The 13,191-nt window shown below is 47.2% G+C and overlaps 1 protein-coding gene and 1 non-coding gene across 2 annotated transcripts; one reads left to right on the forward strand and one right to left on the reverse strand.

The window, feature by feature from the left end:
- Nucleotides 1-955: 955 nt before the first annotated feature.
- Nucleotides 956-2,418, reverse strand: LOC114357283 (HVA22-like protein h). The gene is made up of 2 exons (XM_028310819.1): nucleotides 2,046-2,418; nucleotides 956-987 (listed from the first exon to the last, which is right to left on the reverse strand). Exons 1-2 carry the CDS (start codon nucleotides 2,416-2,418, stop codon nucleotides 956-958), a joined length of 405 nt encoding a protein of 134 aa, XP_028166620.1.
- A 9,086-nt stretch (nucleotides 2,419-11,504) lies between these two features.
- On the forward strand, nucleotides 11,505-11,576 carry TRNAG-UCC (transfer RNA glycine (anticodon UCC)). Its single transcript has one exon. It is a non-coding gene; the product is annotated as a tRNA-Gly (tRNA).
- Nucleotides 11,577-13,191: the final 1,615 nt, after the last annotated feature.

Consider the following 13,191-nt stretch of genomic DNA (forward strand, 5'->3'; position numbering starts at 1 on the left):
CGCAATAAATTTTAGATTTAAAAAAGTGTGTTTTCTAGGAGAGGCTGAAATGTGAAGTCATTAAGTCGGTCACCCATCCGGAAAGATGACAAAAACTCGCAATTAGGCAGTGTGTCCATCGCGGCCGCGGCGCAGGCTGCTGCTGCTAGTGGACCGTGCCCGACTCGCCACTTATACCATTTCTTTTTAATTAACTTAAAAGTGTATTTACACGTCATGAAACAGAAAATATTTTTATGTTTGCGTACATGAACATTCATCATCGTTATTTGTTAAGAGATTTGACGTAGAAAAATAAGTTCTTGATATCAATTATTAAACCAATTCGTGATATAACAGCAAAAACAACTTGTAGGGAAGCTTTTTCACATGAAAATCAAACTTGGAATTCTTTTATTTGCCTTATTAATTATTTACGCATGTAAGTATCGGGGAAGGTGCCCGCGCGAGCCGCAGACCATGTGCGATGCACGAACCACTCATGATTGATGTAAAAAATTGAAATATTATACATTCTTTATTCTAAAAATGAACACACATAAATTGGACGATTCCTGCATTTCTGTGGAATACGTTTAACATTGAATCTGCATAAAAGCATAAATAATATTCTCTGATTGCTCGTCAGCGCCTTATTTATGTCTTTATGCAGATTCTGATGCATTATTCAATTGTTATTTATGTCTTAGAAAGGGTAATTAGACTTTTAACTATTAGGAAAATGTATTATTTGAAATTAATTATCAAAAAACGGGTCTCGGAATAACAATGCGGGTAATTTATCAAACGTTAAAAACCATTCCTTATTGAAAAACCCATACCTGCTGAAAAACTAGAGTCCTAATAACAAAATTATTTATTATATCGCTGATTCCATGTAAGTTAACAATTATACATTAACAAAAAATTATTTCATTCAGTTTCAGTTTCTTGCTTTGATATTTATAATTTGTCTTTAGTCCTTTTTAGTCTCTACATGATTAACGCCTGTGTCAACATTGTTTATTTATAATTTGCAAGGATAAACGCTTTTTCCTAGCGCCTGTGTGTGAACGCTACGTTAGCATATTCAACGCCTTGTACGGCGGCGAAGGAGGCAAACCTCGGCTGCATGAATGCATAATATTCCTAATGAAGCCTTTTATGAAGGAAGGAAAACTACATTGACATGAAATATCATACATTTTACCTTATACGAAGTAGTATAATTACCCATTACGTTATTCATACTAATAAAACTTATGGGTTTTTTTTTTCAATTAATGCATATTTAATGCAGTGTGAGAAAAAGTTTGATATGTATGTTCTAGAAGTAGTATACATTTTCATAAGGTTTCATCAGAGATCATTATTTTTGATGGACCATACTTAAAATTACATACCTACACTTACCGATAGTGCCAAAAGCTACAATAATTTTTCGACTGCATCCAAGTAAAAGTTTCCTTTAGTAATATGTTATCCTCATAGGAAAAATATTTGAAGAATTTTTATTATTATTCACTACTACTTTGCTGCGTTTATAATGTTAGTACTTACGTATGTATTTCATAAACCAATTTGGACTTTTTTGCAAAATCAACAAATATGTAGTTACTATACCTACATTGTTAGTAGGAAGATAGCTCAAACTACACAAGACAGAGCGGACACGTTTCCTCAATGAAAGCGCAAAAATGCCATTGATACGTCGTTCTATGAACCGGCGTTTTTCCGGCGCGGGAACGGCCGCAATTACGCGCGGGCGCCGCGCGGTGACGCCGCGTTTTTCTGCGTTATGAAAATGTATGAGAGCGGTCACTCACCGCGGCTGTCGCATGGGAAACGTATGATCGCTATGTCCACTTCCGCGGTGCTCGGCTAGGAAAAACTGTACTACGCAAATTGATTAGAGGCAAACGTTGGGACTTTGCAAGCTTTAAGGCTTGGTATTTCTTCTAAAGTAGGTATTTCGCGCTGTCAAAATCTGCGCGCGCAATTCTTCGCCGAAAACAGCGCGTCAAAGAGCTCCCGCCACAATTTCCAGCTACACAGTATAGAAATACGCAGTTNGGCGGTGGCGGTGGCGTCGGCGAGGGCGGCCGACACGGCCGAGGCAGCGACAGACGCGGAGACGGGGGCGGGGGCGGCGGGAGCCGCGGTGGTCGGGCGGGGCGGGGTGGTCCTCCGGGGGGGAGGCGTGGGGCGGGGGGTGGCGGTGGTGAGTATCCCCCCCACCGGCGGCACCGAGCGCTGCGCGGTGGCGCGGCGCTCTACACATTGCCGCTGCGGCGGCACCTCCTCCGGAGACGGCAACGGGCGCTTCTCGCTGGTCAGCGAGGGTCCAACGGGGGCTGCGGTGGTGGGGGTAGAGGGCGGGCTGCGCCCCAGGCTGTGCCGAGGGGCGAAGGGGGACACGTCCTCGTCACGACGAGACATTACTCACACACGTTAAAAGTTTGGCGAATGTTCCCAACTTGGTCGCCGGGAGACGATTCGTCCGCGCACGGCAGACGAACGTTCCTATGTTGGTCGCCGGGAGACGATTTTAAGATTGTCGCGCGGGTTTATGATTCCGGCGACGTAAACCAGCACCTCGGACCTATATAGGGGTCGAGTCGCTCGAGGCGCGAACGCGCGCTCGGAAAATTTTTGCCAAAAGTTAACTTTACTTTGTCTGTGGAATTAAAGCAACAAACTGGTAACACCGAACACAAATGTCACACAAATGTCAAACAAAATGTCAAATGTCAACAAAATGTCAAAAGTGACAGATCTGTCAAAAACGTCAGATCTGTCACCGGCACACTCTCAAACCTGTCAAAACTGACACCTGTCACCTGTCAGTGTCAGTGTCAGCCGCCACGTGCTTTGCACGCGCACCACACATAACCTCACTTTTAGCACGTTTTGAGCACGTTTTCCCTGAAAATGGCCTAAAAGGTCCGAAATTTTCAGGGACACTGAAGCGCTATGCGCCCACAACACAAACGAGCACAACACCGCGTCCTATCGCACTCCAAAAACAAAATATCCGTCCGGGCAGCTAAGCACGCGGTCAGCTGCCGGCAGTAACAAATAACGACGAAAAACACTAATTACACAGTAATTACGCACAACACAATTAGTACAGCACAACAAAGACACGGAAAACTCGCGGAAAATCGCGGAAACTCAGCGAAAAAAACCGAAAATTCGCGAAATGCGGAACCACGCGGTCCGGTACCCACGCGGCGGCCTCGGAGCGATCGACGGAGACGTCCGCACTCAACGACGACCGGCGCGCAAGTAGATAGGGACAGTGGGAATCTCGTTAATCCATTCATGCGCGTCACTAATTAGATGACGAGGCATTTGGCTACCTTAAGAGAGTCATAGTTACTCCCGCCGTTTACCCGCGCTTGCTTGAATTTCTTCACGTTGACATTCAGAGCACTGGGCAGAAATCACATTGCGTCAACACCCGCGAGGGCCATCGCAATGCTTTNGCGTGGGGCGGGGGGTGGCGGTGGTGAGTATCCCCCCCACCGGCGGCACCGAGCGCTGCGCGGTGGCGCGGCGCTCTACGCATTGCCGCTGCGGCGGCACCTCCTCCGGAGACGGCAACGGGCGCTTTTCGCTGGTCAGCGACGGTCCAACGGGGGCTGCGGGGGTGGGGGTAGACGGCGGGCTGCGCCCCAGGCTGTGCCGGGGGGCGAAGGGGGACACGTCCTCGTCACGTCGGGACATCACCAGCACTTTACAAAAGTTTGACGAATGTTCCCAACTTGGTCGCCGGGAGACGATTCGTCTGCGCACGGCAGACGAATGTTCCTAAGTTGGTCGCCGGGAGACGATTTGGAGATTGCGTCGCGGGTTTATGATTCCGGCGACGTAAACCTGTACCTCGGACCTATATAGGGGTCGAGTCGCTCGAGGCGCGAACGCGCACTCGATTCAGGGAGTACTCGATTCAACCTTGCACAAAGTTTTATGTTATGTTTAGTCTGTGGTGAACCTGGCAACACCGAAACAAGACAAAAATGTCAAAAAGCTGTCAATGTCATGCACACTCTCAAACCTGTCAGGCTGACACCTGTCACCTGTCAGTGTCAGTGTCAGCCACCACGTGCTTTGCACGCGCACCACACCTAACCACACTTTTTGCACGTGTTTCCTGAAAATAGCCTAGACGGGCTGAAATTTTCAGATAATCCTGTAGCGCTATGCGCCCACAACACGAACAAACACAACACCGCGTTCTATCGCACTCCAAACACAAAATATCCGTCCGGGCAGCCAAGCACGCGGCAAGCTGCCGGCAGTAACAAATAGCGACGAAAAACACTAATTACACAGTAATTACGCACAACACAATTAGAACAGCACAACAAAGACGCGGAAAACTCGCGGAAAGTCACGGAAACTCAGCGAAAAACCGATAACTCGCGAAATGCAGAGCCACGCGGTCCGGTACCCACGCGGCGGCCTCGGAGCGATCGACAGAGACGTCCGCACTCGACGACGACCGGCGCGCAAGTAGATAGGGACAATGGGAATCTCGTTAATCCATTCATGCGCGTCACTAATTAGATGACGAGGCATTTGGCTACCTTAAGAGAGTCATAGTTACTCCCGCCGTTTACCCGCGCTTGCTTGAATTTCTTCACGTTGACATTCAGAGCACTGGGCAGAAATCACATTGCGTCAACACCCGCGAGGGCCATCGCAATGCTTTGTTTTAATTAGACAGTCGGATTCCCCTTGTCCGTGCCAGTTCTGAGCTGACCGTTGAACGGCGGTCGTACAGAACCGCGCCGATCGCGCACGAGACGAAACCGACACGGCCTTACGGCTAGGAAGATCCGCGGAAGGCCGGAACGCGGGTCCAGCTTCTGCCCAGACACCTCCGAGGAGGGCTGAGCGTCCACCAGGCCCGGCACCGGCCGCCTCCGCTTCCCGTCCAAACCCGACACGCCCCGGTCCTCAGAGCCAATCCTTATTCCGAAGTTACGGATCCAATTTGCCGACTTCCCTTACCTACATTATTCTATCGACTAGAGGCTCTTCACCTTGGAGACCTGCTGCGGATATGGGTACGAACCGGCGCGACTACTCCGCGTACATCCCTCACCTGAATTTTCAAGGTCCGCAGAAAGTAGACCCAACTGACCCCCCGATCCCGAAACCCCCGAGGCTCCTCGATTGGCTCTGTGCGCTCCAAATTCGATCTAAGGGACGGCTGGCATACCTCGAATGTTATGAGGCGATGATCGGATGTGCTGGCCTCCGGGTGCACTCTCCATTTGGAGATGCGAATTCCCCTTGTGGACAAAGTGAGATCCACATTGGACTCGCCGTTGGCAGTGCTGAAGGTCGCTGGCTGGTCTTCAGTGTTGTGCAGTAGGAGGGAGCGGCCTAGGATAAAATCCTCAACCGCGTCCCTGCGGTGGTCTTCAACGCGGCCTCGGCCGCGGCACTGCTCCTCGCTACAATGCCACATGACAGAGTGGGCATTGCTGTCCACGCCTATGATGACGCACTTGCCGCGTAGGGCCTCCATTACTGTCTCCAGGTGTTGAAGGTGCGGGTCGATGCTGTCGCCGTACTTGAAGTAGGCCGATACCAGGTAGGCATCGACCTCCCGCACATGCACGACGAAGCAGTCGACCGTGGAGAGATGGTGGAGCGCAGCGACGGTTAGGTCCGGCCGGCAGACGAAGACGCCCGCACGGGAGGTGGGGCCGGTCTGGATGATGAGCTGGGACCTCGAGTATTGTTCTTGGGTTAGAACGATGTCGAGTCCCAGCTCGCGCGCCAGCGCCGGCAGCTCCTCCGTGGCAAGCGCCGCGCCCGCCAGGTTGATCTGCCCTACCTGTAGTGTCCCGCTAGCGAACATTGTAGCGTGTGGCGGCTACCATGCGGCTCTCGGCGAATACTCTCGCAGGGCACTGCGGAGATGCAGTGGTATGTCCCTCTGCACCCGGCTTCTTGAAGCGGGTGCAGGTCGCGCAACGTGGTGTCTCCGCAGTGCAGTCGGCGGAGCGGTGTTCTGTACTGCAGCATTTGCCGCAGTACGCTTCGGTGGATCGGCAGTACCGCTCTGGGTGCCCGTACAGCTGACACTTGGTGCAGCACGTCACGGCCACGAAGTCTTCGACGCGGCAGACGTCCCACACCAAGTACACCGTTCCCTGACGTAGGAGACGGGCGCGTAGGTCCGGAGTCACCTCCAGAATGACTGTCGTGTCACGGCTGCGCGGGCGGTTCTTCTTAAAAGCCCCTTACCCTCCTTTTTCAGGCGGGCAAGGGGCCATTCTGCATCCAGCTCCAGGTTTTGCTCGTGAAGCATGTCCAAAAAGTCATCGGTCTTCACGTCAGCAGACAGGCCATGGATGGCCACTCGAGGCAGGCGAGGGCGGGGCTCGACCACCCGCAGGGTGTCAGGGACCGCGGCCCTGAACCGGTTCGCGGCCTCGACGCTGGTGGTCTGCACCACCACTCCGGCGTTGCCGACCTTGCGGACATGCTCCACCTGCAGACGGGTCGTGCGCGGGTTGAAGGCCTGTTTCAAGGCCGTTTTGGTCTCCTCGGCGGTCTTGATGCTGGTGTTGGCCTCCGCCGGGTACACGGCCAGGACGGGGCCACTGGGGGCGGGCATTGGGTACTCCCTGGCGGAGGTCTTGATCATCTCTGCGAAGGTGGGGCGGCGCGGGGCGGCTTCCGATGGTCCTGTGGGGGGGGCTGACCTGACTGCGCCCAGCTGCGCGCACAGGGCCTCCAGCTCACGCTCCTTCGCCTCAAGCAAGGCGTTGGAGTGGGCCAGCTGCCTGCCCAGGGTGTCGGCGCGCGCAACCGCATCCGCAGCTCGGAAGCCCGTCGAGCCCTGGATGGCGAGAGCCTCCTGGGCGATGGCGGAGATGAGGCCGATGTCGGCCTTGTTGAGCTTACTGCCCGGGCCGTTTACCACCGCAACCGACTTCTTGAGGATGGTGTCCATGCGGGCGTACAGCTCGCCGATGGACGCCGAAGTGAGCCAATTGTTTGGCTCGACGTCAGCCGGCGAGTATGCGGGCGCGGTGTCGTTGGCGGTGGCGGTGGCGTCGGCGAGGGCGGCCGACACAGCCGAGGCAGCGACAGACGCGGAGACGGGGGCGGGGGCGGCGGGAGCCGCGGTGGTCGGACGGGGCGGGGTGGTCNATTGCTTCGAGAAAAGGATGGTACGGCCGTGCCGCTTTTTTGCTCGAATTGGTGGGGGCACTGCCGTGCCCCCAGATAAATGGTATGGTGAAGTCAGAAATTTAATATCATCATTTTAATTTTTTTAATTTTCATACAAAATAAATTTTATAAAATCGATTTGTATGAAAATAAAATAATTAAAATGAAGATATCAATTTTCTGACTTCACCATACCATTTATAAATATGACCATGTTAACATGGGCTAGTGTCGGCTCATATACCTACCCATTTACCTAACACCCTGTATCCACCTTTTAGACCTCTCCACGTTTTCTATTTTCATACATCACAGTTAGTAATCATGGTAAAAATGTTTCTGAGACTGCTAACTGAAACCATTAACACGTTTGCGGACGTGACAACCTTTCCCTTCGTTAACGTGGCACACTGTTTTTGTTTAGCTAGCTTTTACTCGCGACTATGTCCAACTCTAAGTATTACCTTTAAAAGTAGCTAAATATATATAATAAATAGTAATTTAACACTTAAATAAAGCATAAATGCTTAGGACGATCTGTGACAAACTAAATTTCACGCGGGTGAAGCCACGTGCAAAAGCTAGTCTACTATATAAAAATAAGTCGGGTTTTCCTCCCTGACGCTATAACTCCAGTACCTCTAGTAGGAAAAACTTTCGAGTTCGTTTCGTTGCGTATTCAAAGTGTCATCGAAAAATTTTGTATGAAAAATTAAACAGCGCCCCCTATATTATAGCCGCCCTAGGGGGCGCTGTTTAATTTTTCATACAAAATTTTTCGATGACACTTTGAATACGCAACGACACGAACTCGAAAGTTTTTCGTACTAGAGGTACAGAACGCACGAACCGATTTCCACGGTTTTGCATTCGTTGGAAAGGTCTCGGGCTCCGTGAGGTTTATAGCAAAGAAAATTCAGGAAAATTTAACAAACGAAATTCCACGCGGGCGAAGCCGCGGGCGGAAAGCTAGTTTTACATAAAAACTAACTACAAAGCACTCTAAATCCCCTATCGGTGAGTTGGGTAGTATGGTAGTAGAGAAATGGATTTTTCATAAAGTAGTTACAGACTACACCCATCCTCACAATTTTAATTTATTTGTGCATCAGTATAAGTTAGCTTTTAAAATTTATAAAATCGACTGCCTCTGGGAGTATTTGAAAGAACCCAAAATAAAATTAAGTCACGATATCCTTATCATTATTCTGTATTTACCTACAAACCACGTTAAAATTATACACAGTCATATTAAAGCTTATGCGCTGGCAATAAAGTTCAATGACTTTTTAAACAGTATTCTGTGCTGACTGTACCTGCCATAATAATAACGAAACTGTATCGTTGCACTTTGCTCCATTACCGTAACATCGTCAGCGTTTTATGAAAAAAAAAAACGGTCAAGCGTGAACAAAATGAACTTCTGATAAAAATATCTTCAGCTCTGATTTTAGTTGGCTAAAAGGTTAACTGGAAATTTCCTATGGAACTAAGTTAGCCATAAAGTTAGTAATGTGCATTAAAGTTGTGAATAACTAAATCGATTGGCTAGTAGGTCTTCCACTTAATAGGCCTAATACAGTGTTTCATTTATTTATTTATTAGAAACCAACAGCGATATCATCATCATCATTTCAGCCACAGGACGTCCACTGCTGAACATAGGCCTCCCCCAATGACTTCCACATCGCACGGTTGGTAGCGGCCTGCATCCAGCGCCTTCCCGCTACCTTTATCAGGTCGTCGGTCCACCTTGTGGGTGGACGTCCCACGCTGCGTTTTCCGGTACGTGGCCACAGCGATATATAGATAATAAATTAGTTACAAAAAATATTTTATTTCCCAAACATTGATCTGCCTTACATCGAAAATACCTTTATAAACCAAAACCACTGAGTCGAGATTATTAGATTCACTTTCATCAAACTGAAAACAAACATAACAATGTAGACCAACTTGAGAATCGAACTCAGAATTTCGATCGACCCTTAATGTTTGAAAGAGTGGATTGGCCAAAAGTCTAACTCCCGTATTACAAACATTACAATAGGTCTCACAGTGCGCGTTGACGCACAGGGTGACACATAAACCAATCACAGAGCTAGCTAGCTCTATTCAACGCTGTGCGTTCGATTTGCTGCTTCACTTAGGCAATCACCGTTTGTGAATACGGGCGTAATTCACAGGTAGAGTTGCAATAAAATCTAGCCTGTTTCCACAAACGGGCAGCCCGAATGAAATATCTCCGACTTTGCACTTTAAACGGAACCCTAAAACCCGTTTTAAACCCGGACTCAAAGCAGACCGGGTCCGGCTCAGCATTAACACGTACCGGATTAATCGAGTGCGCGCCGGTGCGATCCGGTTACGGCCGGCGAGAACCGGTTATTATGAGCGAATTGCGCTGAAAACTGTAGAAACGCTAAGCGGATGAAATTCTGTCAAAAGTGTGGCTAATCCAGTTCTAAATAGTAGAAGTCCTGAGCTAGCTCCAGTATTGTTAGGAATAGGTATATGAATAGTTCCATTGTCTTTACTTATAAATCTTGTCCGCCAGTCAAAAAAAAACTTATTAAAATAGACAAAAACTTTCAGCTATTCTTTAACGTTGCCCTGATTTTTAGTCAGGAATTATCGCTATTTCGTGTCCTTAGATTAAGAGAGCAAGGCATGATATAAATAAATAAATAAATATCATATCCTTGGACATTTTACATTTATCTCTCAATAGAGAAGTTATCCTCTAGTAACATTATGAACAGGCGCATTCGATATCGACTGCGTAAAAAAGTGACATTAAATGTACGACGGATTGTACAGCGCCCCTAGCGGAAACTTTCAAGAACTAAAATCTTCAATATTTATTGAACGCGCTCGCTAGTGTCGACATTCGATATAAACTCACACTAAGCCCTCAGATAGTAGTTTGTACAGGCCCGAGACTGAGTTCCAGATGTAGAGGTATATTGCAAATTCATAACCGTTCTACAAACTCTAACGATTGTAGAAAGGCTCGTGGCTTAAACCTGGATAATGAAATGACGCGTCACTGATGTCGGTCCGGGTTGTGTCACTCGCTAATACCTGCAGGGATGACTTAACTAGGGGTGTGATAACTCAATGAAGGGCACAGCGAGCGAGCCTCTAGCCTGAGGCGGAGAATTTCGAACTCCTATGTTCTTCTGATTAATCTCGTTGCGGGTCCAATGACAGTTTAACTTTCCCCCGGGACAAACTTGACCTTCATTGGTTGGGTTTTTATGGCGGTCAAGCTGTAGATCCTGGCTATACAGGAGTTGCAGTGGTGGGAACGAGAGGTGGGAATAGTCCCGTAGCCTGAGCTGTGGACGAATATCCGAGCTAGGACAATAACTCGCGACTCCGTTTATTTGGACACCGTCGGGTTTTAGTGGGTAGGCCCCGCCTGTAGTGAGCAGGCGTGGAGAGTCCCACATAACCCACTGGAAATACCAATATTATAGTACAATATTTTATGATATTTAAGATTTTTGTGTAAACAAGAATCTTGAATATTGCTGAGAATCTGAATTTTCAGATTTTTCAGTTTACCGACGTATCAGTTTGTGACAAATATGGCTAGTAGCAACCCTACCCTACGCTGGTTCCAGTTTTGATTTATTGAATTACCCAGTTTCATTTGAAAATGGGCTCTCTCGTTTTCTGGTTGGAATGTAACCACAATTGATTTCAATTATAAGCGTATAAGTATTATAAAAATGAAATACATTCATCTTTGAGGTAAATATCAATAAAAAGGCTTATAAAAATAGTATAATTTATTGAGTAAACAACACATTTATATTTATAAAAGCGAAGGACTGACTGACTGACTCACTCACTCATTTCGAAATCTCAGAAACTACATACAAGTGCTAGGAATCTCAAAATGAGGGTTCTTTTTAGAACGTAGCTAGGTGCTCACTAATACGGGATTTTGCATAATTCAACTCCTAAGAGGGTAAAACGGGATCTACGCGTACGAAGTCGCGGGAGGCCGATAGTCAGTCTATATTTTTGTTTAAAACTGGAACAAATTTTGTGTTATTTCTTTCTGTTTAGCCAAAATTTTACCTTTAATGTACCGTCTACGGACATCGCACCAAGAAAAACAATAAGGTTTATGTTGCAGTTTACTTTACAAGTGCCAGATATTACTAACTATGTGCACAACCTAGATATGTGAAGCTATTATATTATAATTTCGCTTATTCTCTCTATTTAATTTAGTTTAGTCGGTTTTAACAACATCATGATTATTTACTCAAGTGATTCAGTTAGTAATTTTCACAGCGTTATACACAAGTGCGTTGGTGGTGTAATGGTCAGCATAGTTGCCTTCCAAGCAGTTGATCCGGGTTCGATTCCCGGCCGACGCACGTATTTTTTACTCTGTATAAGAATGTAATTTTATTTTAACTCCTCTCCACCAAGCCAACCCGCCTGGCCAGTGTGGGGAGTGTATGCCAAATCCTCCATCATTCCTTTGCTAAATTACAGGGGATCGTCTCCTGCAGTTGAGACCAAAATAATGAACTGATGATAAAAATAATAATGTGGAATGTTCCTTCTAATTTTAAACCTGTTGAAAGCATTCCTTTAAACTTAAAGGTTAGGGACATAAATAGTTCAACAGATTCAATTCCGTTTCCCTACTTATAATGTAAGCAATTTTCCCTACCATACAATTTATGGTTCCCGCGAGGACGTGCCATTGGTCCCGCTTGATTTACAGTGTACAAACAGCAAAACAAGCTAAACGCTGACACCTTTATGTAGTTGTGTTAAGGTGCAATTTCGCACCAAAAATTTCGACAATGTGCTGTTGTACTGGTTCTGTAATAGAATTTTCCTTAGAGGTGGAACAGAAGCTCGGTATACAGGGTTACTGGTAATTTGGTTGTAGCTGGTGATAGATGGATGAAAATTTGGTTGACACCACCAATTTCAAGTCGATGTTTTATAGAAACAACACACCAACCTTGATGTCATTTCCCAACAAAACACGTGTCAACCTGTGACGTCATTTTCATGCAAAATTGCTTGTTGAATAAACATCAAATTATTCAGTCAAAGGAAAAATGAAAAAAGGAGTTATGAGCGCAAAATGAAGTGCCTTTTAGTGCGAAGCAGTACTTGTCTTATCAATGCAACTCCTGCTTAGAAAAGGACTTGGTTTTCTTCACTCATTCTCTCTGGATGTCTGGTATCATACTTTATATCACATTTTTATGCCGCGTTCCGCTTAACTTCATCACATCATCATTTCAGCCACAGGACGTCCACTGCTGAACATAGGCCTCCACCAATGATTTCCATATGACCCGGTTGGTAGCGGCCTGCATCCAGCGCCTTCCTGCTATCTTTATGAGGTAGTCGGTCTACATTGGGTGGACACGCTGCGTTTTCTGGTACGTGGCCTCCACTCCAGAACCTTGCTACCCCATCGGCAGTCAATTCTGGGTACTATATGCCCTGCCCGCTCCACTTAAAAAGATGTGAATACACCTTTACTACGCATATACTTTTCCAAACTTTCCAAAGCTGATAAGTAAACAACGTAGGGATAGAAAAGTTCTTACTTGTCCCAAATTCCCGTGTCTTACTTGTCCCATCCCAGTTGGTACAGTCAGCTTCATAGGACAGAATGACATATTATTTAATGTTGGCTAATGTTAAGAATCGAACGTTGCCAGTAGCGGCGTAAGGGGGGGCGGTGGGGGCGGTCCGCCCCGGGTGCCAGGCATCAGGGGGTGACAAAATTCGCGCAGATTAGTACTCACTGGCGCATCTGCATGACAAATATCATGATACTTGGGTGCGATTGGTATCATTATAGCTGATTCGTACACATCTTTTTTCTTCAAGTCGGTAACCCAAAAATCCTGGGGGGCACCAGACCTGACCATTCTAGGGTGCCATAGCCCCGAGCTATATATGGGGGGGGGCACGCGTCCGTCCTCCGTAAGCGCCACCGCGCGACTGATTGAGATT

This window comes from Ostrinia furnacalis, unplaced genomic scaffold (genome assembly GCF_004193835.3).
Source record: "Ostrinia furnacalis isolate ACB-3 unplaced genomic scaffold, ASM419383v2 OfSCF3121, whole genome shotgun sequence".
In the NCBI taxonomy this organism is placed as follows: Eukaryota; Metazoa; Arthropoda; class Insecta; order Lepidoptera; family Crambidae; genus Ostrinia; species Ostrinia furnacalis.